This window comes from Oculina patagonica, chromosome 3, assembly GCF_052425735.1.
Source record: "Oculina patagonica isolate OP01 chromosome 3, crgOcupat, whole genome shotgun sequence".
NCBI lineage: Eukaryota > Metazoa > Cnidaria > Anthozoa > Scleractinia > Oculinidae > Oculina > Oculina patagonica.
In genome coordinates this window covers 22,192,318-22,220,218 of record NC_135760.1, presented here as the reverse complement: position 1 = coordinate 22,220,218, position 27,901 = coordinate 22,192,318, and the positions used below count along the sequence as shown (strand labels likewise).

General features: G+C 38.2%; 1 protein-coding gene across 1 annotated transcript; it reads right to left on the bottom strand.

Moving 5' to 3' along the window:
* On the bottom strand, window positions 1–26,797 carry LOC144647067 (breakpoint cluster region protein-like). The gene is made up of 27 exons (XM_078506810.1): window positions 24,901–26,797; window positions 20,669–20,883; window positions 19,539–19,649; window positions 18,898–19,083; window positions 18,258–18,368; window positions 18,075–18,117; window positions 16,511–16,563; window positions 16,254–16,367; window positions 15,427–15,490; window positions 15,221–15,300; window positions 14,576–14,642; window positions 13,584–13,720; window positions 12,649–12,711; window positions 12,392–12,454; window positions 11,527–11,608; window positions 11,127–11,194; window positions 9,436–9,478; window positions 8,759–8,824; window positions 7,417–7,514; window positions 6,985–7,086; window positions 6,802–6,864; window positions 6,579–6,688; window positions 6,395–6,456; window positions 5,439–5,516; window positions 4,622–4,756; window positions 3,421–3,526; window positions 1–2,658 (listed from the first exon to the last, which is right to left on the bottom strand). Exons 1-27 carry the CDS (start codon window positions 26,750–26,752, stop codon window positions 2,385–2,387), a joined length of 4,446 nt encoding a protein of 1,481 aa, XP_078362936.1. The 5' UTR covers window positions 26,753–26,797; the 3' UTR covers window positions 1–2,384.
* Between the last annotated feature and the right edge of the window lie 1,104 nt (window positions 26,798–27,901).

The following is a 27,901-nucleotide window of genomic DNA, read 5'->3' as shown; positions in this document are numbered from 1 at the left end:
ACAAGAGGAAAAATTATTTATTCAACTTGTTTCGAGCGATTAACGTTCTTGTACTATATTAATTCATTCATTTCTTCCAGATTTCTATCAGCTTATAAATACTGTTCAATTTTTATGTAATTATAAACACCAATCTTCAAGGGTCAGGTATGCAAACAAACATCTAACCAATCGCAGCAATTATGCTGTGTTTTTTTTTTAACCAATCAGAAACGAACAAACCCAACCCTGACTTGACTTTCGCGCGTTTTCCCGCGCTTGGCGCGGGTTGCATGTTTTCGTTTCATGTTCTGATTGGTTCATCGATTTATCTACATTTGTTGTGATTGGTCAGAGTAGTTGCTTTCGTTATGTTTGTAAACAAAGTGACCCAAGTGCAAATTGCGTTTCTTTTTAAGTGTGTTAGTAATACTTATATTTTCTATTTCATCTACACTGTTTTAAAGGGTCTAGAAAATCATTCGAGGTTCTCTTGACAAAAATAATTGCATAAATTCTTCTAGTTCAATTTTTTCTACCAACGCTTAATTAACTTAATTTACAATTAAAATAACTTAACAGTCATCTACCGTTTTATATAAATAATCTTATTCAATATTTAATAGATTACCTCAGTATATTGAGTATTGAGTATACAAACTTGCAGGAATTAAGATTTCGTCCTAGTGATAGAATACATATGACATATACAAATTGAGAACTATTATTCTTACAGTACAATAGCTTAATATATTGTTACCACATTAGAAATAGAATTGTTTTTAGTATATAGTTGTTTATACTACCCCTAAAATATAATAGTTACATTGTACTAAATTGTGGGTACTCTCTTTAAAAAAGAAAACACTTCTAAACATTTCATTTCTTATATTGTAAAATGAAAACAATGTCTATTAATTGGTTTTCTGTTTCCAAGTTAATTTACAAACCGTTAATAGTTGAGCAAGACGGTGGGAATCGTGAATATGGTACGGTTTTTTTACGTGCTTTACGGTTACTCCAGGCGGTAATTTAGCATGTAGAAAAATGGTATTTAACATGTCAGGAAACGCTTTTGTCTAAGTCAAAAGCGTAAACAAAAAGAAAAATCAAAACACTGAAAATTCTGTGGCAGATGAGCGTTGCAATCACTACACAAGCTCAAGCAACCAGAAGAAAGGTATTGTCTTCATAGCAACAAACCACTGGTTTTTCTGCGCTTAAAGACATGTTGTGGTTCAAATCCTGACTTGGTTAGCATCATTTACTTTGTGAACGATTATGTGATAACTTAAGTGTTAGTTAAACTACAGTCCTCCGTCACTCAAAGAATACGGTCGCGCGAGCGTTTCTGGGATCGTTTGGGCAGGCGCAGGGAAATTCAAAATGGCGGGAACAAAGGCAATGAAAGGTAAACCAGTAGAGTGTCTTAGTCAACTAGTGGTACATGATGAATTAAGACTTGCAGTTTAAGTTTGTTTGTAAAGCTTCCAGTACAAACTAGAACACAGCAATATACCGAGTTTACCATTTCCATTTAGAAAAATACATCAACCTGATGGCCGACGCCATCCTGTTACCTTCCAAACGATCCCAGAAATCCTAGCGGGCTGAACTGACACCCAGTCTCCCTGAAATTTCTGAAGTTAGCTGTAGTGATTAGAAAACTTTCGTAATTGTAACTATTTGGTATTACAAAAATTTAATACCATTTAATTTTTTTTTTTTCGTTAAACAACCCTTATAAATCGTTTACAAAAGATTTTTTTATCCAACAGGGGCGTGGGTGGAGTCCAAATTCGTGATAAAATTTAAAATTTTTTTTTATAGGCGATTTCAAATTTAAGGATACCACTTACTAAAAGTGACGAACAATAAAACTGAATTAAACATCCATTCAGACACAAGCCAACGCTAAAAATACATTTCGTATTTTGTAAAATAGGACATTACAACGAGCTGCCCTTTAAGGACTAAAAACTAAACAAACAAACAGATTTAAAAAAAAAACAATTAGAAACTTTTTCCTCTTTGAATAAAACATTTCCTTGAATTAACTTAAGGGGGGCCCTAAGTTACCTTCTCTAACTATGAAGGTAAATTAACGTTTCATTAAAAGCAACGATGAAGCAACGATGACGTTTCTCGCCATTATTTTAAACTTACAGCTCCTTGAAGCTGTGGAAACTATTTTAATATGGCGTCCACGAAGGACAAGGCGAGACGATTAACATGAGGTTGAGGTATCGACGGCCAGCCCTACACATTTTTAAGCACTGGGTACTAGCGAGAATTCACTAACAGCCGAACGACGTTCGTGCGACGAGAACTTTCACTCGAACAACACGTACCACTGCGCGTGGACCACGAAGTCGAGGCTAACTCTCGTGATGCATCGTGGGATATTATATGAGCCTGTCGTGCAGATCTAAACCGGGAGCAGCTTCCGTGCCTTTTTTCGGGTCCAGTCTACGCATGAGCTCTGGATCCTCGGGGAGCTGAAGCGTACTAAACTTGATGAACCAAAGGAATATTCCGACCTGGCTCATAACGTCAAGAGTTCCTTTAGCGAGATCGGTCGGGTCGGTAGCGCTCGACGAGGGACGAAGAATGTTCGGGCCAAACACGGTCGCCAGGTTATTTTGCCCCATTTTGTTTTGTTCTTGATGTTCGCTTAATCTGTAAGGAAAATGATTTCATCGTCGATGTAATTAAAACCGTTTTGCACTACGATTCGTTTAAACCCAGAGACAAAGGCGACTTGTTAATCGTGTATGTAGTGATTAATGAATAGGGATGTTTGCTCATAGGGGATAAAATGAGAGGGGGAATGTCTACTAAACAGCTTGGCTTCGGTACGTTTAGAAATGAATTATTTCTCTTGGCTATCAAACAAAATTCTAACCGGCGATCAGGCGTTCTTTATTTTTTCGCGAGAAAAAAGAACGCCCGATCGAAGGTTAACAAATAGTCTTTCGTTCTTATAGTCATCAAATGATTAGGTTACACGGTCAAAAAAAATTATTGTATACCGCAGTTCTCTAAAAGATAGTGGAGGATCTAGGAAAGGGACCGTCCCCCCTTTTCTCAGAAACAACCTCTAATGATCCCAAGACCCTTCGGAAAAGACCCGAAAGACTGAATATCCCCCCCTCTCCTTATTGGACGAAAAATGGTCCACCACTCTCACTACAATACCCCTTTCGAAGCAAGAGAGGAGTCTTCATTTTGGACCACCACTCTTTTGAGCACTTTTGGAACTACCACTGAAAAAAACAACAACTAAACAACATCTTCTATATGCCACTAAAAACAAAGTTGAAAAATCTATCATGTGCGATTCGAGGTGATACGTTACCCCTTCTCACCCCTCCCTTGTTTAAACTTACCTACAACTATACAACGCGTGTGCGGATCACTCTTTTTACTGATTAACCGTACCTTCTGAGGTGGTCCAGTAAATAAATGCTGGTCAGGCGGTTTGGTGTTGGTAACGACTCAAACAGCTTCATCATTGCCTTCTTCTTTACTTCGGGATCTTTGATTCCTAAAATATAGCCGCAACAGCAGTTTACAGTTAAGTTAAAACACCGAGAATGAGGACAGAAAAATATACAAAAGGAGACAAACAAACAAAACACGACAAAAACAACAACACGGTAGAGCCACATACAAGTCGCCAGTGGGAAAGTTGTCGTATTCTGAGCCGTACTTGGTTTGATAGTCCACTTACAAAATGTCCAAGCATAAACCCTTATTATTCAAAGCACAATTAAGCTACCGTGATGATTCGATTTAGCGCCCGGGGCGCTTATTTACTTTTGGCACCTCAAGGGAGGGCGCTTATTCGAGACAGGGCGCTTATTCGGGACAGGGCGCTTATTTAATTTTTCGAGAAACAACCAAATATTCAAAACAAAACTTTAATAAGTATTAAGATAACTAACAATGACAGAAACTGTAACAGTAGCAAATTGTTGAAAGTTCAGATACTTTTAAAAGAACTGTTCATTTTAGCAGCAAATATATACATGTACGGTACGGTAAATGTTCATGCGTTAATCTGTTCGACGTCAATGACTTCATTAGGGGCAGTTATCCCCAATAGGGGGCGCTTATTAGAATAGGGGCACTTATAAGAATGAGGGCGCTCATTAGAATGGGGGGCGCTTATTGGAATAGGGGCGCTTATTAACAAAAACACATTCGAAGGGGGGCGCTTATTCGAAAGGGGGCGCTTATTGGAAGGAGGGCGCTAAATCGAATCATTAAGGTAATCCAGGTCTATCGTGAATTTTGCTTTCTTTATGTCACTGTTCAATACGTTTTTCTCTTTATACTCTTTGCACTTCAATTTCGACTTTGACCGATGTCAAACTCTTTAAAACATAAGCAGTAAAAAGTTCTTTTATATAGACAAATCAGTTACAACCTTGATTGACTTAATTCTACATTAGAGTTTCCTGACTTTTGAACCATCAGGCCCTGGTATAAAACACTTATGCGTTTCTGTTACCTCCAATATATTTACGAGATTTACTTTTAAACCATGGTTTACTTGCTAATTCCATAATTTGTCGTCGTATCGGACATGCTAAACCGTAATAGAGGAAAAAACAAAAATCAATTGAAAATGGCATACCGTTCGACTCGACGAAATTGGGATAGAGGTCGTCAGTAAAAAGTGGTTCTGGAAGATCCCTGAGGTAGAGCTTAAGAAGTCCAGCCACAGCATGAATGTCTGCCTCGGCCACTTGCACCAGAGCACTTTGACTATCTGAGGGACACAAATGAAAAGGGGACCTCAGTGAGTTGTGAAGCAAGGTGTGAGGGCACAATAGGAGAGGGGCAAGAAAAAGGGGACTAAATACGTAACGCATTTTGGGACCTACGCCATCACGGGAACGTTATGGACGGGGATAAGAAAAGAATCAATATAATCAGTGAATTCGATTGGCTGATTACATCGTTTACAGGGTTCATACTACTTTCAGCATTTGTAATTCCATGACCTTTTCCATGACTTTTCGAAGTTTTCCGTGACCTATATTTGACCATTCCCTTGGAATTTTTCAAAAATTATCTTGGTTTCTGGTATGATTTACCTTTATTTTCTTCGCCAAAAAACACTGCGTAATTTACTTTGTACAATCAAAATCATTTCCCATGACTTTCCTTGGTCCAACTTAATTCCAGGAAGTTCCAGGTTTTTCGTGACTCATACAATTCCTGCGTTTATTATTTGTGATATTCCGCGATTGTGCTCTTTCAATTTTAATATCAATATTTAAGAATAAACATTGTTTTATGGTAAAATTCTAACAGTTCAACAGACTGCTCACTCATGTTTTCTAAGAGCGATAGTCATCTAGGCTACACCTTGTTGAATTTTACCTCAGAAAATCGAATTTATAAACTAGATATTTTTCAGTCGATTACCTGGCATGCAATGTACTCACTGTTGTCAAATGCGTCCTTCAGTCTACGGACTTCAGAAGTTGCTCCAGATAAACGATAAATTCCTACTTCTTCCATCCCTGAAAAAAAAAATTATTTTTTTTTAATTCTTCAAGGACTTACCATACGAATTTTTTTCAAGATATAATTACGAGGAACGTCAATTATTCGGGATAAAACACGTTTCCGGTAGAACCCATGTCCCTGAGAAATGACTGAGTCCGCGTTTACCTAAGAGGTTGCTAAGCAACATTACGTCACAATTTTCGGACTGTTCGCTAGCGTTCGGGCAACACTCTGATTGGCTAGTACTAAAAGCCGGAACGCCGGAACGCAACCCGGAACGCTGGAATCCGGAAAATAAAACCCCGAACGCCGGAATTAAAACCCGGAACGCAAAAAATATATTGTGTTACCCTTAAGGCCGATTTACACGGTACGATTTGGTTGCATGCGATAAACTTGCGACATGCTTACGACAGGCCTGCGACACGAATTGTGTCGTGTAAATTAAACCTAGAACTCGCTTACGACTGTCGTAGGCGTGACGTAATCTTGTCGCATGCGACAAAATTGTACGGTGTAAATCGGCCTCTACAAATACAAAGAGCTAACCGTAAACAGGCTAACCGAAGTGAATAGTTAGCCTACTATGCACTCCTTCCCCAGTTAGCCTACTATTCACCTCGGTTAACCTACTATGTACTTCGGTTAGCCTGTTTACGGTTAGCTCTTTATATTTGTAAGGGTTACACGATATATTTATGCGTTCCGGCGTTCCGCCTATTATAGTACTAGCCACTCTGATTGGACAAGAGGCCGGACAAGAGTCGGCAAATCTTCGAGTCTGTTCACGTCAGAAAGATCAATTAAAAGGGGAGTTTAGCTGCACATTTGCACAAACACTTTTTCTTGAATCATTCCGATGGCATGGAAAACAACGGAATATTATACGTACCTCTCTTTTCGATCTCTTGCACACATCCAATGACGACCAAGGGAATATCGCTTTCTTCTCGTCTAAAAAAAGGACATACAACAGTAGTGCTACATTAATAACAAACTGGCAAAATTTGAGACCTTAAAACAAAGTTTGTTTCTTAACGCAGTCCAACCAAACAGACATTAGACAAGTAAATTACCTTGCGACGGTTGCGATATCAACTCCAAAAACTCCCTTCTCACTTAAAGATTTCTTCCTTTGAATTCCGTGTGGGGTCTTGGAGTACTGCAGCGATAGCGTGACGGCACCCTGCGTGACAATCACAGTGCGTTACAATAGCGGTACTTCCTTATTCACTTTTTCGATTTTTCTTATTTCTCAGACGTCTAACCTTAAAAAGTTTTTACGTTAAAATTCCACACCTGTTTATCCAAAGTAATTGTGATGGTCTGTTTCTTCAAATCCGTCAGGCTTTCTTTCAAGAGCTAAAGCAATACACAAAGACTGTTATTACACCCAACCACAAATTACATAGCAGTTACAGCAAGAACGCACACAGCTGCACGCTCACACGCAAGAAACACACGCGCGCGCACGCGACTCACGTCTATTTTCCCCTGCGCGCAATGTTCGTCCCAGTTCAGTCTGCTCTTACAGTACACATGCAGCTTGAGTTCTCTTGTGCCTTCCACCTCGATATCAAAGTCCTGTGAATGAAGGTATACCATCTAGAAGTGAGGGGCCGTATCAACCTTTTAGTAGACTACTTGTACAAAGAAAAACCATTTTTGATCATTGAGCCGCCACCTTGAAAATTGTAAACCCCGAGCAGTTCTGTCACGTTATTCAGAATGGTGGCTCCACAGTGAAGCTGGGATGTTCAACGATTGAAAAGTTAAAATAAACTGGGCTGTTCAGTCAAACTAAAAGCTATCAAGTATTTTGCATAATATTTTGTGTAAAGTTAGAAACCTTGGCAAATTTGGACTATGGCATTTTCAGGGGGGTGAAGGGTTCAAATTGTTTCTTTCACTAACCTGGTCCCACACAGGGTCAGTAGTCGCCTTACATGTTCTTGTCTTGGCCTTGCGGACAAACTGACCGAAATGATCAACTTCTATCACGCAACTGAGATCTGAAATAACACACAATTACTTCACTTTAATACTAAAGTAAAGGAAAAGAAGTAGGATTTGTAACTACACACACTGACTACATGGGAGGAAAATTTAACTGTTGAATTTGAGTTCATTGTCAGTTTTTACAGCACCAGTTTGTTGCTGCGTTGAGCGTTCAGTAAGAAAATGGACGAACTGAACAAAGTGGTTTGTTCACATGGGGATAAAGGATGACATTTAAGTAGTAAATAAAATATGAGCGGGAGATCTGTATGTGCGTTTACAATGGCGAGCCGATAGGCGAGCCTCGCTCGTCTCCCTCATATTTTATTCTACTTGTGAAATAAAAACAATAAATTGAATGCAAAGTATTGTTATGCGAATCAGTAGAGATCTGTATCAAAAGTTAATGAATACTAATTAGCTGAGCAGGAGTTTGTATCAAAAGTTAATACTATTGTTTGATTTGTATTGGGGTTTACAGATGTGTACATGTGATCTGATACTGTGCTGGGATTGGTTTGCACCCTCATGAATATTTAATGAATTTTACAACTACCATAACAACACGGAATTCCTATACGAAATTCCTTTCTGTCATTTAGTTACAGTTCATCAACGTCCCATTTCAAAAGTTTCTGAAGTTTTGGGAACATTCTATGCCTTTATTACAGTCTGGAGCAAATAAACAACGTCAGGGCTCCTTTCGCATAAGGAGAAATTATGTTCCCGCCTTTGACGCCGAGTTCTTGTTTACTGAGTGCAACCTCTATCCCAGGGAGAAAGAAGGACGTGCTGTAGATGTGTCGTTTCAAACTTTTCTTATAATAATAGCTGTTCAGTTAAGGACAGTCAATACATTGACTGTCTTTGCTTATTTAACAACTGATGAAATTAATCCTGTATTTGCTTTGAATTGCGTCTGCTGAGCCCTATAATTGGTCAATAAAACTCGTGTGACCCGCTACAGCCAATCAGAGTGAAGATACTGTCATCTACAGCAAATCAGGTGTTCAACTCAATCGAGTCTTGAGTTAGCTTACGTGACTTTCCAGCGCTTGCATGCCGCGTGTTACGTGCGTTGACTTCGTGTTCGGATTACTTTTTCAAACTAATCGTGGGCGTAGCTTTCAGCCATGTGATTATTATGGCTTTAGTCTTACGGAAGTCGTTAAAACAACGCTCTCTATCACTAAACTTCCGGAAGCAGCCCTCAAAATTCTGGATTAAAAACCACAATTTCTATTAAGTAAAGGATTACCGTTTTTGTGAAATCCCCGACCAGAGTGTATCTGCACGTAAAGTAGACCATTCAGAAGACCTTTATCTGCAAAAATAAAGCGTAAAATGTCATGCGAACAGAAATGATTTGTTTCAAGTGTAACAAATATTTAGGGTTCCATTTAGCTCCAAGATGGAATTAATAAGCATTTAGTAACTTCAATTGTTCTGCAACGCAATGCTGCAGGTAAAAATTAACACAAAGCACAAATCCGAAAACGTCTAAGATGAATAAAGCGTTAAGTTGTTGTTGTTTTTGTAACTACAAACAAAAAATTGCATTACGAACACAAAATATCATCGCCTGATCATGGGAGTGTCCGTAATAAAGAGGTTAAGTTCATATGAATTTGTTCCCTGGGGCCGAGATTTAGTGTCCGTTGTCCGTATTATAGAGGATTTTTCTAAAGAAAATATATGAGAATTTTGTTGGGACATCGAAGATTGTACGTAATAGAGAGGTGGTTGTATTAGAGAGGTGTCGGTACGGAGAGGTTCGACTGTATTAATTTTGCTCATTTATCGATTGCCATTCGATCTTTCAATGCTATCTCTATAATATGGTGAAACATTAGACACATTTCGCTTGACAATATATCGATAGTGCAACGAGACATTAGCTTATAAAACAGTTTTTGAATCACATTTCTGTCCTACCTTCTTTCATAGAAACTTTACCGAGCGACCTGCATGTTCTAAGCTGAAAGAAATACAAATTAAAATATATTAATCACAAAAATATTTTGCGAGAATCAAACGTACATTAACAACAATACTGAAAATCGTAGTAACGAGGGACTAAACTAAAGATTTCTCTGCCATCAACCCAACATAAATCACAGTGGATGTTTTGCAATTCGCCTGAAACTTGACCGTCCGTAATTCTCTTCGGATTCCTGTTTTGCGTGTTCCTTCTGTTTCAAACGTTTCTTTTTAGGTTTCATTCTATTTTAAGACTATTTAGACGCACCGGCATCGTATAAAACAGTTTGAAAGTTCCTTATATCAGTCAAATCTGTACTGGTGATTAAAAATCGATCTGTCGGCGGGCGGAAATTTGTGGAGAAGGTGTTAATTTTATTACAGAAAATGCCTTGTTGCGGCCGCACATGTACAAATCTATTAAAAATACCAAACGACCGCTTAAGAAAGCGTCAGCATTGCTAAGCGTCTTTATTTCAGTTTCTGTTGATTTTGATTAGATTTGTTGATTTTATTAGAGCTATAAGTCAGATTTAAAACCACGAGTAAGCGAAGCGAAGCTATAATCTTTCCATGGAAGGTGTGCATCACAGAGCTTGTTTGCACAGCGGGAAAGCTTTAACGAGATAATCTTGTACAGTAAAACATTTTTGGCACGATAACAACATTGAAAATCGAGTTGCAAAGACAAAAGATGTCTATGGTGTATTGTTTGCTTATATACGGAATGCATGTCAAAATTGTACAGCATTGAGAGGAATATAAACTGACACCGTGTCATTCTAAGCCTGTTTCGACAAGCCGGTTTATTCGAGCTCGTGAAAACAAATCTCCTTCTCTCTGTGATATCCGCACGGAAAAACCGCAATTGTTAGTGGTTCATGAAAAATTCACACAAAAACGGTTGCTGAGTTTAGTTATTAGCGAAAAAATATACACCGGTTTAAGGCACTCAGCTTCGTAGCTAAAGAGAGCAATTTCAACAGCGACTCGCGATTGCAACATCTCTAATGCAAACAAACCCAAGTGTATAAACTTCCATGAGTGAATTTTGCAGTGAATATAAAGTGAATACAACTCTCTGCTACTGCTTACAAGCTCAGAAAAGTAATTGTTGGTGGATCAAAATGACCTTGCTTACCACTGACTGCGAATCTTTTAAAAAATTCGAGTCCGAAGCCCTTCGTAACAGGCGAATGTTCGGCGACCACGATCCACGGCGAAGAAGGGGCGATTTCTTTTCTCCGCATTCCACGGGAGTTGCCGACCCTCGCCGCATAAGCCTCATATTCGGAGAGAGCGTGAATTTAACTTTCGCCGCCATGAACACGATACTGAGAAAATACTAAATTTACGAGGGAGCGCTGCGAATTCAGAGTCAGCTTTGCGCTACTACAACTGAACTCAGGGGTGAATAGATACCTGTGTAAACAGAAGGGCTGAAACGTAATTAATCTGTCACTTTTATCGCTTCGGGTTGCCGCTCACACACGTTACTTCCCGTAAACAAAACAAATCGACCAATCAAAGCTGTTGTTTATCAAAACACCGCAATAGAGATATCGATGTTTCCTACTAAGAGCACGAGAGTGCGGGTTATTAAGTTCAGAGTTTGCAATATTTAGGCAGAAATTTAACAAACAAACCTTTTTGCAGGCCTCCAGTAAGTGGTGAAGTTCTATCACGCTAAGTTGACCGTCCGATGAAGGATTATCTAAAGGTGAAGGGCAAGACCTCTAATTTAGAAATACGCGAGAACTGACAACCTATATTTTAAACGATGTATGAATTGATGTCGCACTTTGAAAATGCGCTGCTTTTTAACTGCCGATCGCGTAAACGATCTGTGACAAAATAATGGAAAATTCATTATCCATCTTCGACACTTTTTTTTCAAATACAGTATGTAAATCAATTTAAAATCGCTTTGACTTGAGTAAATATTGACGCGGAAATGAAATTTTACGCCATGTTCGAGTCTACTTTTATTAACACGATCACACAAAGCAGTGATAATGGATTTAATATTTCTTGTTTTTTTTTTACCTTGGGTCTGTTCCAAAAGAGGAATAATGGCTTCCTTCCACTCAGCTCTCTCGACATCACTTTTACAAAGCAACGTGTAGGTCTGTGGTAATTCAACAAAACAGATTATATAGTTTTTATTTTTTGCTGGAAGGATTTTTTCCTCGACTAAAGGAAATATTTTATGTTTTTATTTTTGGAATTTTAAAAGTTGGAAAAAAGTTGCGACATACAACTAATCTAAAAGATGCCAATTATTTTAGTTAAACACGCACTGAACATGCAAAACTCAATGTTAGCAATAAAAATACTAGTATAAAATTCTACCATCAGGGGGTGTTAAAAGTCATAATTTACTCATGATTCTTCAAAATTGATAAAATAAACTTGCATAATACACGATAAACATACTAATAATAAATGGAAAAAAGAGGTTAATTGTTTCCTGACAAACAAAAAAAAATAATAAATAATTAATTAAATTTTTTTGGTTTTTTTTTTAAAAAAAAAAATATTGATAATATATATAATTTTTTTATAATAAAATTAAATAAAAAAAAAATATATAAAAATAAAAAAAAAAAAAAAAAAAAAAAAAAAAAAAAAAAAAAAAAAAAAAAAAAAAAAAAAAAAAAAAAAAAAAAAAAAAAATATAAAAAAAAAAAGAAAAAAAAAAAAAATATAAAAATAAAAAATTTAAAATTTAAAAATGTATATCGGCTACTGGTAAATCCTGCTTTTCGGTCATTTATAGCATTAGTTAAAAAAGTTTGAGACACGACTAATCAATTGTTTAATCTTCTCCGCAGCCGTTACTTGTGTCGTCACGCAACGCTTTTCCATAAAAGTTGCGTGACGAGCTACTTCGCCCGTGACAGTAACATACCTTTCCCTGCTTGTGGTACAGCGTCAGAGGAAGGCTAGGAACGGCTAACAACAGAGCAGCTTCCTAAAAAGTCCAAGAACATACAAATATTTTAAAAAAAGACGAAGATTTCAGAGATTTAAGTAACACCATCCTTGCAGTGTGAACCAAAAGTAGTCTGCTGAAGTTTGGCAACGATGCATGAAATTTGCTATCAAAAGCAAAAATTAGGAGAAGGAACAATTTCTTTCAACAGGTGTTTTTTTGAATCTTGTTACCTGTTCGGCTAGACGCTTTTTCATCTTCTCTACAATCTTGGAAGTCGACTGTGCTCGACGTCGCTGTGAAGAAAATAATAATAAAAAATAACGTTTAAAACAAAAACATAGAAGAGAAGAAAAGTTCCTGCAGCGTACGAACTTGTGCTGCACGAGTGTTGGGGGTGGGGGGGGGGGGGGGGGGAAGGACTTTTTATCAGTGTTTGATATGATTTCAAAAACGGCAAAAACATAATAAGATCATGAAAACCCAACAATATCGTAATTTTGGTTTTACAGAACAGTACTCGACAAATGATAGGAACTCATAAGAAAGTAAGGATCACCCTCCCCCCCCCCTTCGCGCGCGAAGGGCGTTGTTTGGCGCAACCACAATCACTGATTTTCTTGCCAGTTTTCCCTCCCCTCCCCTCCACCCCCCAATTCACTGGTACCCATTTATACTCTTGGGTGGAGAGAGGCACTATGAGAGTCAACTCTCTTTCCAAGCTCGCTCCAGCTCATATTTTCAAACTCCCTTTCTAGTCCAACGCACTTACCAACCATTACACTACAGACAGTGCTTCCATAACACGTTTCATGTCACCAAGAAATTTCTGTTAGAGCGGTTTTCATTTCAGTGTCGAAAGTAATTCGTGATTGCTTTGGTTTTGCTTCCTCAGTTAGCTTAGTGATTGGTTCCCAAAACCGCGCCACTTTCACAACCAATCGGAAGTAAAACCAAAACTAATCGTGACTCGCTCGCGCACGTTTTCCCGCGCTTCACCCTGCCAGCTACATGTATTTGCTTCGAGTTTTGACTGGTTCACTGGATTGTCTATGTCCTTTGTGATTGGACAGGGTGACTACTTCGTTTTTGTTTTTACGACACTCATTTGAAATTTGGTAACTCGAGAGAAAACTAATATAAGATGAGTAAGAATAATTTTCTATACCTTGGTTGAAGGCGAGGAGTCTGGACTGTGGAACCCGCCAGCGCCTTCTTCTCGTCGGATTTCCGCCTTTGTATTCGCAATCCTGCTCTTCAGTAAATCGAAATCAGCTTTGCTCGTTACTGGAATAACTTGTGCCGCTGAAAAAGACAACTGTGGAGTTAGAGGGAGGAAAAATATCTCAAAAATATCACAGGCATGGAGTCGAGAATGAGACCAGAGTGAAGCTTGTTTAGTAGCTCCTGGCAGCCGCCATAAGTCCATTTTTTTCCTCAGGCCGGTTTCTTACGAATCCTACAATCTGATTGGCTTACTACCATGTTATTAAGCAATTAATGTGCTGCGTCCGCGAGAACGTCAAACGCTCAAAACGACTACTACACTGTACCATAATCTTCAACGGCGGTTAATTCACCTTACTGAGTCCAAAATGATCATTTTCTATGTGCTTATACATTACAGAGACTTGTGGGAAAAAAGAGGCGCCCCAAGCCCCTGTGGAACACAAGTACTTATAAAACTCTGTCCACCCATCTTTAATTTTTGCGCGCGCTCACTTGGACAAAACGCATGCACGTGACCGAGTTTACAAAGAGGAATCGGACGACGGGTATCAGCCAATATACCCCGTTCGAATTTGATTTCCGTCGTCCAATCAACTTACATTTGTTTCAACCACAGTTAAAAGGCTGGGTTTATTGCGTAGACGAGAAGTTTTTACCTACTAAATTTCCGCATCCGAGCCAATGTCGATAAAGCGCGTTGTAGAAATAAATCGGAGGGTTATAAAATACTAATAAACCCCTTTCTGGCTTGCTGTAAGTATATTGGAACTGGATAATGCCCTTGGCTTGAAAGATTGTCCTCAAAATTTCACAGTTGCCCTCGAAGCGAGGACAATCTTTCAGCCTCGGGCATCCTATCCTCCGGGAATATACCAGCCGCCTTGACAGGGGTTTTACCAGGTTTACTAAATACACAAGTTCGATACGAACCTTCAAATGAGAGCTCTGTGGGATGAAACTGCAAATCATGCAGAGGCGCATACCACTTGCACACGTACTTGCTCACTCCTGTGGACAAACATCAAGTATACGCTCACTAAAAGAACATCATGTCCTACGTATAAAAAAAGCCTTATATTCAGCTACTTCCTTGATTTTTATGGTCTAACCAAAAATTAGAAAATTACTTTGTCCCATGACCGAATTACAAAATAAGGTTTTCAGGTATGTGACAAACGTAACCTGTGACGGCAGTCCGTCCAAAATTTGCATGGAGAAGTCTCCGATCACTCCGAGCACGATTTGTAATATTATTTCAGGTTTTTAACTTCTTCTATTTTTTGGGTTTTTAACTTCTTAGTGAGGTTTCTGTTTATATTTTCTGCCCTCCGGTTTTGACATCGACTTATTTCAAGCTCCGCAAAACATTTAGCAATAAAAACACTTTTATACAAGAAAAATTAAACCCTCTATCAACTTTTAATCCTGGGTTAGTTTAATCGGCTCTCCAACAACCTGGTCCCGGTCGCTATCCCGATGACGAGGAAGTCAAAGCGATCCGAACCTTGATGCTAAAAGACTAGAAACCCGAATGAATGACAGAGAGACTATTTATTGTGAAAAGAAGTGAAAGACGTACCTGGCTGTAATTTTTCTCTTCGTACAAATAATGTAGTCATTGAACAAAAACAGGTGCCTGAATTTGCGAACTCCATCTGAAAGGAAAACGCAACCATTACTAAAAAGGAAGGGAAAGTGTAGACAGACGAACGAGTTCTCTCTTTTAACAAGCTTCTAACAACCAAAAGAAAAAAAAAGTTAACAAAACCAACAAGACAAACCTGAAAGTTCGACGATAAATCCATCTTTGATGAGTCTGTGATCTCTCTTCACTCTGGGCATACTCTGGAGAAGTCGATATTTCATATTTTAGTAACAACCAGAAACTACTGTTTCCTTGCATGTTTAAAAGCGCTTTTTCGCTAGCTATCGAAAGTAATTGTGTTTACTTTGATAAACAAAACAAAGCAAAGATCATTGATACTGTATGCATTGTGTTAATTAACTCTTTATTCCTAGCAAAAGGGCCTGCAATTTCAGTTTCCAAAGTATAAAAAAAGAAACATTTTGTCACACTGAATAACAAAAAATCACTTCCTTTTCAGCATTACTTTTTTAGGTACTATGATTTTGCCAATGACAATAGTGTAGTATTTTGTTCCCAATAAACACTCTCACGGCTCACAGTAACCCAGCCTTCTTTTCTCTCACAAAAGCTAACAGTCCAAACTGCAGCTGCTTTAAGACAGTGGCCAATTAACTTTAAAACTCAAGGTAAGGAAAAGTCTGCATTTGTGCCTGCAGGCCCATCGGTGAAGCTTATCCCAGTTTCTGTAGCATTAAGTGACTAAGGAGTATTTCTATCCCCCCCCCCCACAGTCCATCACAGGGTTACCCTCCAGCATTCAATTTACCAGTACTCATTTATACACCTGGGTGGAGGGAGGCATTGTGAGAGTGAAGTGTCTTGCCTAAGAACACAAGGCAGTGACCCAAGCCAGCGCTCAACCCTGGATTGCTCTTTCCAAAGTCAAGCATGCTAACCAATCGGCCACCATGCCTCCCACAAAACTAAACCAACTGTTTACAACAAGAACAAAATACGTACCCCACTATCCCTGTCATCACCACTGATTCTTGCAAGGAACTCTTTGGTTGAATTCAGCACATTTGTTAAAAGTTCATAATCTGCATGATCCTCGGGGGTTTGTTTGATCAAGTCCTGTAATTTCAATAAGACCATTATAAGACCATTTAGGTCTAGCATCATCAGTAAATTGTGAAAAGTAAATTTTGATGATATTTTTTTCTACAGTACCTAGTGGCGTAAGACACAATAAAAAAGTTGATTGATTGACAACTTACCCCAAGAGAAACTATATATCTTCCCACTCGTTCCACTGGCTTACTGAAAAGACCTGCAGATATAATAAGGCAAGCCAGTTTTCAAAAACGTTCATCATACACCCGGGGGGGGGGGGGTACTCAAAAAGTTTTGTATGGGGGGCTCCGCCCGTCCAACCCCTACCCTTTTATATACCATTTTGATAGAAAAAGGTACCCCTTTTGTATACCTTTTATTGCAAAAGGCACCCCTTTCATATACCTACACGACATACATTAATTTTACCTAAAACAGGAAGTTTTCTTGTTATTTTTATGTAGCGCTTAATAAATTAAAACGATACAGCCAAAATTGCGTCTCTCAAAATATATGATATAAAGGCCTTTTAAAATAACATTATGGCAGATTTCCCTACCCTTTCATATACCTAAACTTGTGAAATCCCTACCCTTTTATATACCTGGAGCCTGAAGGTCCCCTCGGGCGGATTCTCCCCGTATAGGCCATTAGGGGTACCCTCCCCCCCCCCCCGGGATCATACAACTCAAGGCAATGATAACTGTCCAAATTCTAATATAACAGCAAAGGGTTACTGAACGTTTTGCTGCCTAAACCTTGCAGATTTTTAAAACTATCTTCAGAATTTTGTCAGGTTCCCTTAACAATTTTCTGGTACCCATTTATACTCCTAAGTGTTTTGCCAAAGGACACATGAGAAGCTCAGATCTTTATTCAAAAGAGGTGTCTGCCTTTAGGAGGTTACAAAAGATAGTTTTTTTGTGTGTGCCTTACATTTAATGTGTGTGTTTGAGCCTAGTGGCCAATATGGCAAGCGTGTAACTCTCTCATGATAAAACTATCTTTCTTGGATTAACACTTACCCCCAGCATTAAATTTGTGCAGAAACCCATAAGGGTTGAAACGTGTAACGCGCGCGCACAGCGTTTGAATATTCATTTTGCTAAGTACCATATTTGGAAACATGAACAATTTGTACGCGAATGCTTTATACACATAATGAAACACGCAACATAATTTTTGGTTTTGCGGTAAGTTGCTTGAATTTCGACCTAAACGCCTTAAATTTCTTACAGAAACTAAAGAAATTCATTAAGTGTATCAAAGCGAAGTTCTCCAGACTACCTCATGAAGATGAAAAAGGAGAATTTAACCAAATTTAACTTTATTAAACCAAGCTTGTTCAAAAACAAGATTACGCCATCGAGCGCGAGCTAGCGCGTGCTGTGAATTTAATCCAAATATGGTACTTAGTGATTTTCGTGATTTTCCAAATATGGTACTTAGTGTAAACGAATGTGCAAACGCTTTGTACAATGCGAATCATAGGGAGTTACACGTTTCAACCCTTATGGGTTTCTGATTTGTGCCGGTACCCATTTATACACCTGGGTGGTAAGAGGTACCGTAAGAGAAAAGTGTCTTGCCCAAGAACACAGCACAGTGATCCCGGCCAGGACTTGAACCCAGACCGCATGATCCAGAGTCCAGCACACTGACCATCACACCACTGTATTAGTGAAGTGTCTTCTTCACACTAGCCAAGTTTGATATTCACAAAAATACCTTCTAGAGTTGTCACTTCTTGAATGGAGTGTACATTAAGTTCCTAAAAAAATAAAAATAAAAGACAAATTAAATAGAGAAATGTGATATAAATTATTTAATATTCAACTAATTAATTAATTAATTAATTAATAATTAACTTATTTATCCATCGATTAATTTATTTGTTACCCTTGAACATACCTTGGAAAAGATGTTGTTGAATTGCTCATTGCTTGCTTTGCACTTGCGTATTGTTGACAAAACAGTTTTGTAGTTTAAGATGTATTCTCTGTAGATGTCAAACTGGTCCACCTATAGTTAGAGATGAGAAATCAAAAACTATTGGCATAGTGAAAACAAGATTCTATTACAACATGTATCTACGGGGGGGGGGGGGGGTCAGAGGTCAGGGGAGTCTGAACCTCCTGCTTCCTGCACCTTTTTCTCCTGCTTCCCACTTCTTTCTGTAGTGGTCCCTCTTCTTTGTCTCATTTATTTAATTAGCAAAATCTAACAACATGTTGGGAATTTGTTTCAATTCCTGTCAGTTCCTGCCACCTTAGGAATTCCTTTTTTCCCCTTTCTCTCCCGCCCTTTCATCTCCCCCCCCAGTCTTGGATTATTTGACAAATGGGTCTCAAGCTCAAAAATTGTTTCAACGATCAAGTCTTTCTCGAATTTAAAAACAAGGGTTTAACCAATCAAACAATAAGTCAGTCTGTCTGTCCCTACATCTGTCAGCCAGCGAGTCAGTCAGACAGCTATCTCAATCTCACAAAGTCTTTATTGAGCATTTTGCACCCATTGCAGAGTCACCTAGCCTGGTTGTACAGTTACTCACCAAACTCAAAAACAAATCCCCTATAAGATGACGGTCAGACCAGTGTGACACTCGTGTCTCCAGGTCATTGTAGAATACAGTGTGGATGGTATGCAGTTCATCCAACTTGTGAAAGATCTTGTTGTAGTCCACAGATGTCAAGATTGGAGCTGACGACTCAATAGATAGCTTTAGAGGCTTCATGTGCTGTAAAAGACAACCAAACAAAATTAATAAATGCACATTATGCATCTAAAATGTTAATGTGCGGTCCATAAAAATATCCATACCCATGCCATGAAAGGTCATTGAAAATTCTGAGAGGGTGGGGGATGGGGAGATGAGGCTAAACTGAAATTTCGCGAGGGTGGGGAGGGAGGTTCAAACCAAAAACCTCCTTTGGGGGGGGGGGGGAGTATGGTTATTTCATGGAACAACACAATGCTATATAGCGGAAATGAGTATATAATAGTCTCAATGATAATGATGATGATAATAGTTGTTTATATCAAATGCACAGTTCAAAAGAGCGCTGCAATGTGAGTGACAAAAGTTTGAAAACGTCCCCATTAAGACATAAAGATAGCTACAGTTGTATAATCTTGTCAAAACTTTCAAGAAACTATGCCAGTACCAATTTTCAAGCATGTTGAAATACTCACTTTGTACAATATATTGAGACATTCTAGGTATCCCTTCTCACTGTCCAACACAGCAGCCACAACCCACTTCCTCTTGTGTAGTTTCTCGGCTTTGTCAGCGGTGCTGGGATCCTAGCAGAGACACAGAAAGAGGTAAAGTCTGCGTTTGAGCCTAGTGGCCCCTCAGACAGAAGCTTATCAAGGTTTCAGTAGCATGTACCGACTAGGAGTATTTTCCCCTGGATGGGATGCTAGTCCATCACAAGGTTACCCCCAGCAATAAATTTCCTGGTACCGGTCCTATTTTTACACCTGGGTAGAGAGAGGCACTATGAAAGTAAAATGTCCTGCCCAAGAACACGACATAATGCCCCAGTCAGGGCTCGAAGCTGGACAACTCAATCTGGAGTCCAGTCCACTAACCATTGGGTCACTGCACCTCCTCAGCAGAGGTCAGTGAAGGAGGAAAAATATTTGAATAACCTGAGCAGATGATAAGGAGTTTACACAATCCTATATACATTTAATTTGAGTGCTCCTAAACTCGCCCAGACAAGTGTTTGCATGAGGCTGTGTAAACAAAAAGTGGCAGACTTGTAAACAGACTGATGATTAAATTAATGTTCATTTGAAAAAAAGCAAGCTTGTAAGCCACAAAGTCTACACAAACTATCTTTAACTTTTACTTTCTTCTTTGCCTGGTTCATAAGAATTAAAAACCCCAAATAAACTGCTCTGAGAGAGACTTATTTTGCTTTTTACATTTGGCTGAAATCAAGCAAAGAGCAATCGCCATCTAAATCGCACTACCTTGAAATTTTATTTGGCCAAGAGCCATAATCATTAATTGATTTAATACTTTGGCTAAGAGCCATGATCATTAATCTATTTAATCCTTGAATCTATCTAATTCTGTTCTGTTTTTAGTTTGAAAATTAATTCTTGTTAGGTCATTCAAGTATGGATGAAAATTAAATATTTGCAAAACAAACAAGAATTTTTCTAGGCAGGCAGATTGAATCAAGAATGGCATCACTAAGCAAATCCCCTAATTGATGTTTCTGTTAATTCTAAAGTTAACACTTTTCCGATTGCAAATGTATCAATTGATATTGTAAGGGGAGATAAGATGTTAATCACAGTACACTTACAGCATGTTTTGCAGGACTTCCAGCAGGTGAAGGCACAGGAGAAGACGGGAAATCAACATTTTCGTCGCCAATTATAACATTAGAGCGTCTGGCTTTGCGTAGTTTCTTGTGATCCTCATTGTCTGAGCTTTGGCTTCGAGGGCGAATCTGCTCACTTGCACTCCTCTTTGGTAAGCGGGTAATTTGGGATGAACGAGTAAGGGTTTCATAGTCTCCTGAGCAATAGAAGAAAAAGAGTTGAATACATAAAAAGACAGCCAAATACAATGTAGGAAATGGGGCACATTCCAAACTTCATCACCACTACAAATTTTTGGGAAGCTAGTGGTCGTGATGGAAATCTGTATGAGACCTAATGCACCTAATGGTGCGAAGAGGGATGATGATGATGATGATGAAATGATGATGATGATATCGATGATGATGCAAAAAGGGGTCTGCTTACTCAGGCTAGCTTAAGTTGAGTAGGATCAGTAATAAATAAATAATATTTAAAAACATATTTGTAGTTGTTGTCAAGTTGACTCTAGTTCATTAGGCAATAGATAGTAAAGAGTGGGGTTGGTCAGGATAAAACAGTGTAAAGTTCCAGTTATAAGCTCCCTGCTTATAAGCAACCCTTGTTATTGGCCCATCTACCTGGAAACCAAAAAATACATCCAGATATAAGGCCCTGTCAAATGACAGTTCTGAACAGGGGTAAATGTTGCTTAATTATGACTTTTTAACTCAAAAAAAATTTCAATCAACACGACAGTGGCTCGTTTCAAAATGGAATCTAGGTGCCTCAGAAAAGCCTGTTATTCTTTTATGAGAGTAATATCTCAAAACATGTCATTTAAAATGTAGTGAAGCTGAGGGCAATACCAAAAACATGTTTTTCTGAATTCTTTACAAAGCTGTATCAAAATATTCAGTCATGTACGTACATGGTTCCTCTTTTGCATTGTTCCAAACAAAAAACTTATAATTTGAAAATCGATCTCTGATTCAGCATGTACATAATACATATGACCAAACTCAATAAAAATTTTCTTGTAACCAAAACATAGAAAAACAACATATAATATTTGTATAATATAGCTTGAGGTTTTCTGTGGCAAGCAATCATAATATTCCAATGAATTGATTGCTTTTATGTGTAAGACTACAAACAAAAGACTCTAACAGAGCTTATCTAAAATTTTCATCAGCAAAAAGGAATTATCTTTAATAATCATGACAATAATTGAGGAAATGTGACACAAATACATATAAATGATTTCAATTAAACAAAACGTCACAAAGGAAGTCATGAACAATGGTACAGTACAGGCAAAAACCTGTATTGCGTTCGAATGTACAAAATATTTGACGGGAATGTTTTTCATTTTGATAAAATTATTTGCATTTGAAAATAATGTTTGCACAAACAGTTTTGAAAAACAAAATGTTATAAATACATTGCCTCCTTCTGACCACGCAATCAATTTTTTTTCAGTAAAAATAAATTATGTTTCAATAAAATCTTTAAAATAATACACCTACAAAAAAACTTTTACTTTCCTGCAAAAAGGCATTTTAGATTAATTCAAAAAATGTTGAAAGAAAATAGACAAAACTGTATGACAGAAAGATTCTTAAGTACTTATTTGATTTTGAAATGGCTATTGTGAACGATTAAATGTTCTTATCAGAATGTTTACCACAAAAACGAATCTATGATAAGGCAATTACTGGGCATTTTAAGGCTTTTTAATTAAAAGCAATAAATATTGTTATCAGAATAGGGAGCAACAATATTTGTTGTCAAAAAAAAAAAAAGAATATATATATATATAATGTCGGTGAGTTCAATGCTTTTTCACAACTATGATGACGTATGTTATTTGCCAGGCGAGCATAAAAAAAACCTAAAAAAAAAAACAAGATGCAAAATTCTGAGTAAAAAAGTAATTTTCAACAGATGTTCTCTGCTGTGACCACAAGTTTTTTAAAACTATCTATTGAAATAATAAGTAAATGTGTTACAAGATTCGGTTTAATTTTCTCACCTCAAATCACTAGCAAACTATGTCTTAGCTTTTAACATAATCACATTTTTTTCTTAAATTTGTATCTAGTCCATTAGAAAACATGAAAAATTGCATGTTTGGGTAATCACAGTACTATTATTTTGTTCATGGTATCTCTCAATTTGTGTGGTCAACATTTATGAATATAAATCAATTTTTTGTCTGATGCTGATTTTTCTGACAAGAATTACTCAAGAGAGTGATAAAAAAGCTTCTAGCCATTTTACCGACATCTGGTACACACCTAAGTTTTCTATTCAAGAGATATGAAGTGGTCTTATTCCTGAACTATGTCTACAAAGAATAAATTAAAGCTTCTCAAAATTCAAACAAGTTCACTTTTAGAGCCATATGCATGTACAATTGCCAGGCCAATAAGATAAAAAATAAAAAAATTTGCACATCACTGTGTACAAGAAGTGTCGAATGGTGAATGCGAGACTTTGCGAGACGGTGCGATTGATATCTTTTCTGCAAGCCCGAGACCTTTTTAGCCTTGCAAAAGAAATCGAGACTCAGAGAATGCGTAAAAATAAATCGAGACGACGAGAGCCCTGAAAAGACCATTCACCACCCCTTGTACAGTATCCTTAATATCGACTTAATAGGAAAATTCAAATAAATTGCTCTAGTTTAAGGATGAAGTATGCTTACAAGCTGAAAACCTTCAACAAGATATATTTTCCTTGGTACAATTTGGTATTTTCCTTTGTTTTGGTGTATGGTAATACATGATAATGAATATAAAGCAAAGGGAAATACCAGATTGTACCAAGGGTAAAACTGAAACAGGACATATTTTGGATGTCTCATAGAAAGATAAAACTCAGAGGACCTGCAATTTTGGATTTAAGAATTTAGATGTTGTCACGTGAAAACAAAAAATTCTATTGAGACAAGTCAAGAAACAATTGAGGCTTGAGCCAAAACGTTCCATAACTTTGATGAGTAGTTAGCTACAAAGATACTTGTACCATTGCTGGCATCTAAGAGTGAACATGTGACACCAAAATATGATCTACCTAATTGGGCATTAAACTTGGCATGATTGGTTGTCAAACATTTGAAGTTTAGCAGACTGTGCATGTACATGAACTTTCCCAGGAACTTTCGCACTCAAAACATCATCACACGATACAGCGAAACATTAAACACAGAATGCCACTTTCTCGACAAGGCATATATGCATTTGACATAGATCAGAATCAATTGCTTTGAAACCAACATGATTGTGTTAAACGTTTGGCACAAAAATAAAGTTGCCATAATGGTCTGCCAAACTTCAAACATTTGATGACCAATCATGCCACGTTTAATACCCAATTAGATCATGTTTTGGCGTCACATGTTCACGCTTAGATGCAAGCGATGTGAGGCCTTTGTCACTTGTTTCCAACCCAACTGTCATCTATTTGGTGAGGAAAACGCTGTCGCCATTGCAAATATACACCTTTTCAGTGCCAGTTTCTGTTGGCCATCGGTGCTCTGGAACAAGATTGTCGCTACATTTTTTTCTACCTTATTTTTGTCGCCAAAGCCCCTTGGAAGGCCTCACATATTGTGAACATGTCTCAGATTGGTTTTAAAATTATGGCTAGCTTTTGAATTTTCATGCACAATCAACAGTCAATCTGAGACACTAAAAAGATTTACGCCATCATTAAGCGTGCAACAAGAAACTTTGGTTAAGTCTGTCTAGACTTGACATCAACCCATGTCTTACTGCAATCAGCAATCAGGCAACAGAAATTATAAACATGATACAGTAATGCCATGATCAAGTGACTGGAAGACAAATTAAGATATACTGACCTCATTCAATTTTAAGCTGCAAACTTGAATTGCAGACAGAAGCATTTATAAATCATGAAGGATTTTCAACATAACAAACAATAACATTTATTTTGCATGCTAGATATGAAAAAAAAAAAAACTGCGACAGATAAATTTAGATTTCACAATCAGTTCAATCTTCCTGATTTGTACCATCTGTATTTATCCCAACCATATTTCTCTTATATTTCAGCCTTTACTTCAAGGATTTCTTTGATTTAAGGAGAATGTTCAATTATATATATATATATATATATATATATTGCATGAAAACTTATTAATAAATGATATTACAGCCCCTTTTAATCAGCAGTGTCCAAAAAAATTAAATCAGTCAGTACCTACCTTCATATCCCTTGTCATCTTTTCCAAAGACTTCATCATCATCTTTGCTAATAGATCCTAGTTTCTTTGGTGAATCTACTGTTCTGGATCGTCTTTCAGTTTTACTACGCCGAGGAGGCCTGATCGGAGGGGGAGTACTGTCCCCTACCGGCTTCTTGGATGATTCCACCTGGGGGAGACTAGGGGAAGCTCCCTCACTGGGTCTGACCTCACTAGAATCACACGATGCATTGTCTTCTTGTTCTGACGAATCAGCTGACTGCATTTCAGAAGCTGCGACGTCTATAGCCCATGGACTGACACAAGAGTCTGCGCTCATCAAACTAACATTGCCCGCAGACATTACCGAGTCGAGTTGTCTTCTAGACCGGAGGGGTTTACGAGGCCTTATGACTCCGCCAAATAAAAAGTCTTCCCCATGGTATCCATCATGATCTCCCTCAGAAACGTGGGGCGATTCCCCTTCCCCTTCTAACTCATCACTACTCACAACTTCGATCCCTTCCAAGTACGATATAAGTTCATCAACAACTTCAATAATAACATCGGGTGATTCTTCGATTGTTCCCACTTCACACCTGTCTCCCTGAGAGTTCATATCTTTCTTTTCAACGCCATTGTTCTCCGTGATTCCCTGTCTTGTAAAGTCAACACGATCGACATCCATTCGACAACTCGGTGCCAACGAGCTTTCGCCTGTATCGGTATCAGCTGCCATATTATCCTGATTTTCCGTACAAATATCGTTCGACTTTACACGAACTTCAGCAGTGTCGGACAAAACTTCACTTTCATGATCTTCGAAAGTTTGGCTTTCGGCATGATACGAGAAATCCACATCGTCGCCACTTGTCGTGCTTTCGTGAGAGTCGCTTCGTTTGTGTTTTCCACCACGCGCCAAACGCCTCTTTCCTTTCAACCTTGCTTTGTTGATTCCCTTAGCCAAAGGCGAGAAAACAGTGGCAAGTGATCGATTTTTGAGACCAGCTGGTTTCTCTTGCTCAGGAGAATTTAACTCGTGCGATTCATCTCCCATTTTTATTTCGCTTTCTTGTTCTTCCTCTGAAGAATCCGTGGGGATTCTCTCATCGTTTGTCCTTGTTAACCTGACATCGTTTTCACTTCCCTTCTCCGTATTGTTATTGGTGGAGAGTTTATTACCCTCTGCTATATTAATGTCATCGTGTAACGAGCTTTTCTGTTCGCCGAATTCATTATTCGCCCTACTAAATAATTTACCAGAATCATCCCCAGAGGTCCCCTGTTTGTTATTGAAACCCAACTCGGTCTCATCTTCACTTCCGTCCACAGCGAGTCCTGGCTCATTAAGAGGAAATTCCGCCTCAAGCTCCGTGTTAATGGCTTTAGACTCCTCATTTAAGTCGCTAGTGTTTGACAAATTAGCGCCTTCGCTTTCAGGCAAAGGCACTTCAGTAAAATTGTGAAATTCCGATCCTTCCTCGCCAACATGTATGACAACGATCGAAGAGTCCTGCTCCAGCGAGTCCGTAGAATGCTGATCAAATGTTCTCGGAAAGAAAAAGTTTAAAACTTCGCCTAGCTCTGAATCGCTTTGATCCAAAGCTTTAACGTTCAGAACCTCTGTGATCCATTTTAGAATGAATCCCTCACTTTTTATCGCGTTAATAGCGTTGCCAAGTCTTTCTTTGCACAAATTAAATCGTTCCAAAACATGTTCATTTGACGCGGAATCGCCGCCACAACCACAAAATTGTAAAAAGTCTGTATCGGGAAGCTTGCCATTTGGATAGAAGTTCCTCCAAGCAGTTAAAAAAGCTTCTCTTTGATCCATAGTTTCTCCTTCCTCTGCAAAACTCAAATTTTCATCCATTCTTTGCAGAGAACACGTCCTACTTGGCGGAGTGTATTTTGTTTCTTACCGAGGTTGCGCGAGCTCGTCCGAAGTCGATCACGAGCAAGCGTGACGTAATCTTCGCTCTCACGTCGGCTAAAACAGGAACACAGGAAGTCACATAAATATGAAAGAACCGGAAGTTACGTGACGTACAAAAACCTCAAGGTTTGAAGCATGCCTTTTTTCCGCGGTGAGACTAACTCGAACACGGTGTGGAATAGAATATGCAGTAAAATAAATTTTCCGCGAGAAAATGTCACGCACTAACCAGCTCGTAGTTTGGTATAAATCAAAGCACAAATAATTAGCTTTTTACGTTTTGTTTCTTTTGTCACGTTCGATTCGGCGACACTTGACTTATTTTTAGCTCAACGAATGTTTCGTAACGTCAAATCATGCACATGGCCATGAGGAATTTGACTCTTTTATTCAATAGTTTCATTTAAATGCTGATGTTCAAACACGTAAAATTCCTGACATTTTAAAATGGTAGGAATTTTGAATGCAATCAAAATAACCACTTTTGAGAACAATCGTTTTTGAGTTCCATTTAATTTCAGTATAAAATATTTCAAATCGTGACAAAAGTCATACGTTCACAAGAAGCTACAAGTGACCTTCAACAAAGTATTCCGACAATTCCACGAAACGTTCGCTCACAAGCACTGAAACGAAATGAAAACTTGCGTCAATGATCAAACAACGAGGAAAATATTATAATAATCCAATGCGTACTGAAATGCTCGATTTTAGCAACTCGAAATTTTTGCGGGTTGAATCATCTAACATTTCTATTGATTGCCAATTATCCTTTCATTCAATAGAACATTAAGTGCTTTTAGCAGAACAAGTGTGTGTGTTTTTTTAACCAAATTTATGCCATTTATGGTAGCGCTGGGTGTGTATAAGAACCGCAAACATGGTTATGACGTCACTACATTTTCGCGTTGACTTTATAAAAGTTAAAGAAAGGTGTCGCTAGATGTTTACTGACTTGCAACACAACGTAAACACTCGAGTCCAGTTATTTTCTGTCTTGTCTGAAGCCTTCGTCTGCACCAGCGCTCACAGTTCTCAGTGTAAACAAAAATCGCAAATATGTCCAGAGTATGTAAACACGCGCGC

Bases quoted from the DNA above. Each gene is read 5' to 3' on its own strand.
- LOC144647067 (XM_078506810.1), bottom strand. From the start codon at position 26,752: ATGGATGAAAATTTGAGTTTTGCAGAGGAAGGAGAAACTATGGATCAA. The intron at 12,455-12,648 runs GTAACAAGATTC...TGGACTTTTTAG, and splicing joins AAAAGCGTCTAGCCGAACAG to GAAGCTGCTCTGTTGTTAGC. The intron at 8,825-9,435 runs GTAGGACAGAAA...TTATTTTTGCAG, and splicing joins TAAAGTTTCTATGAAAGAAG to ATAAAGGTCTTCTGAATGGT.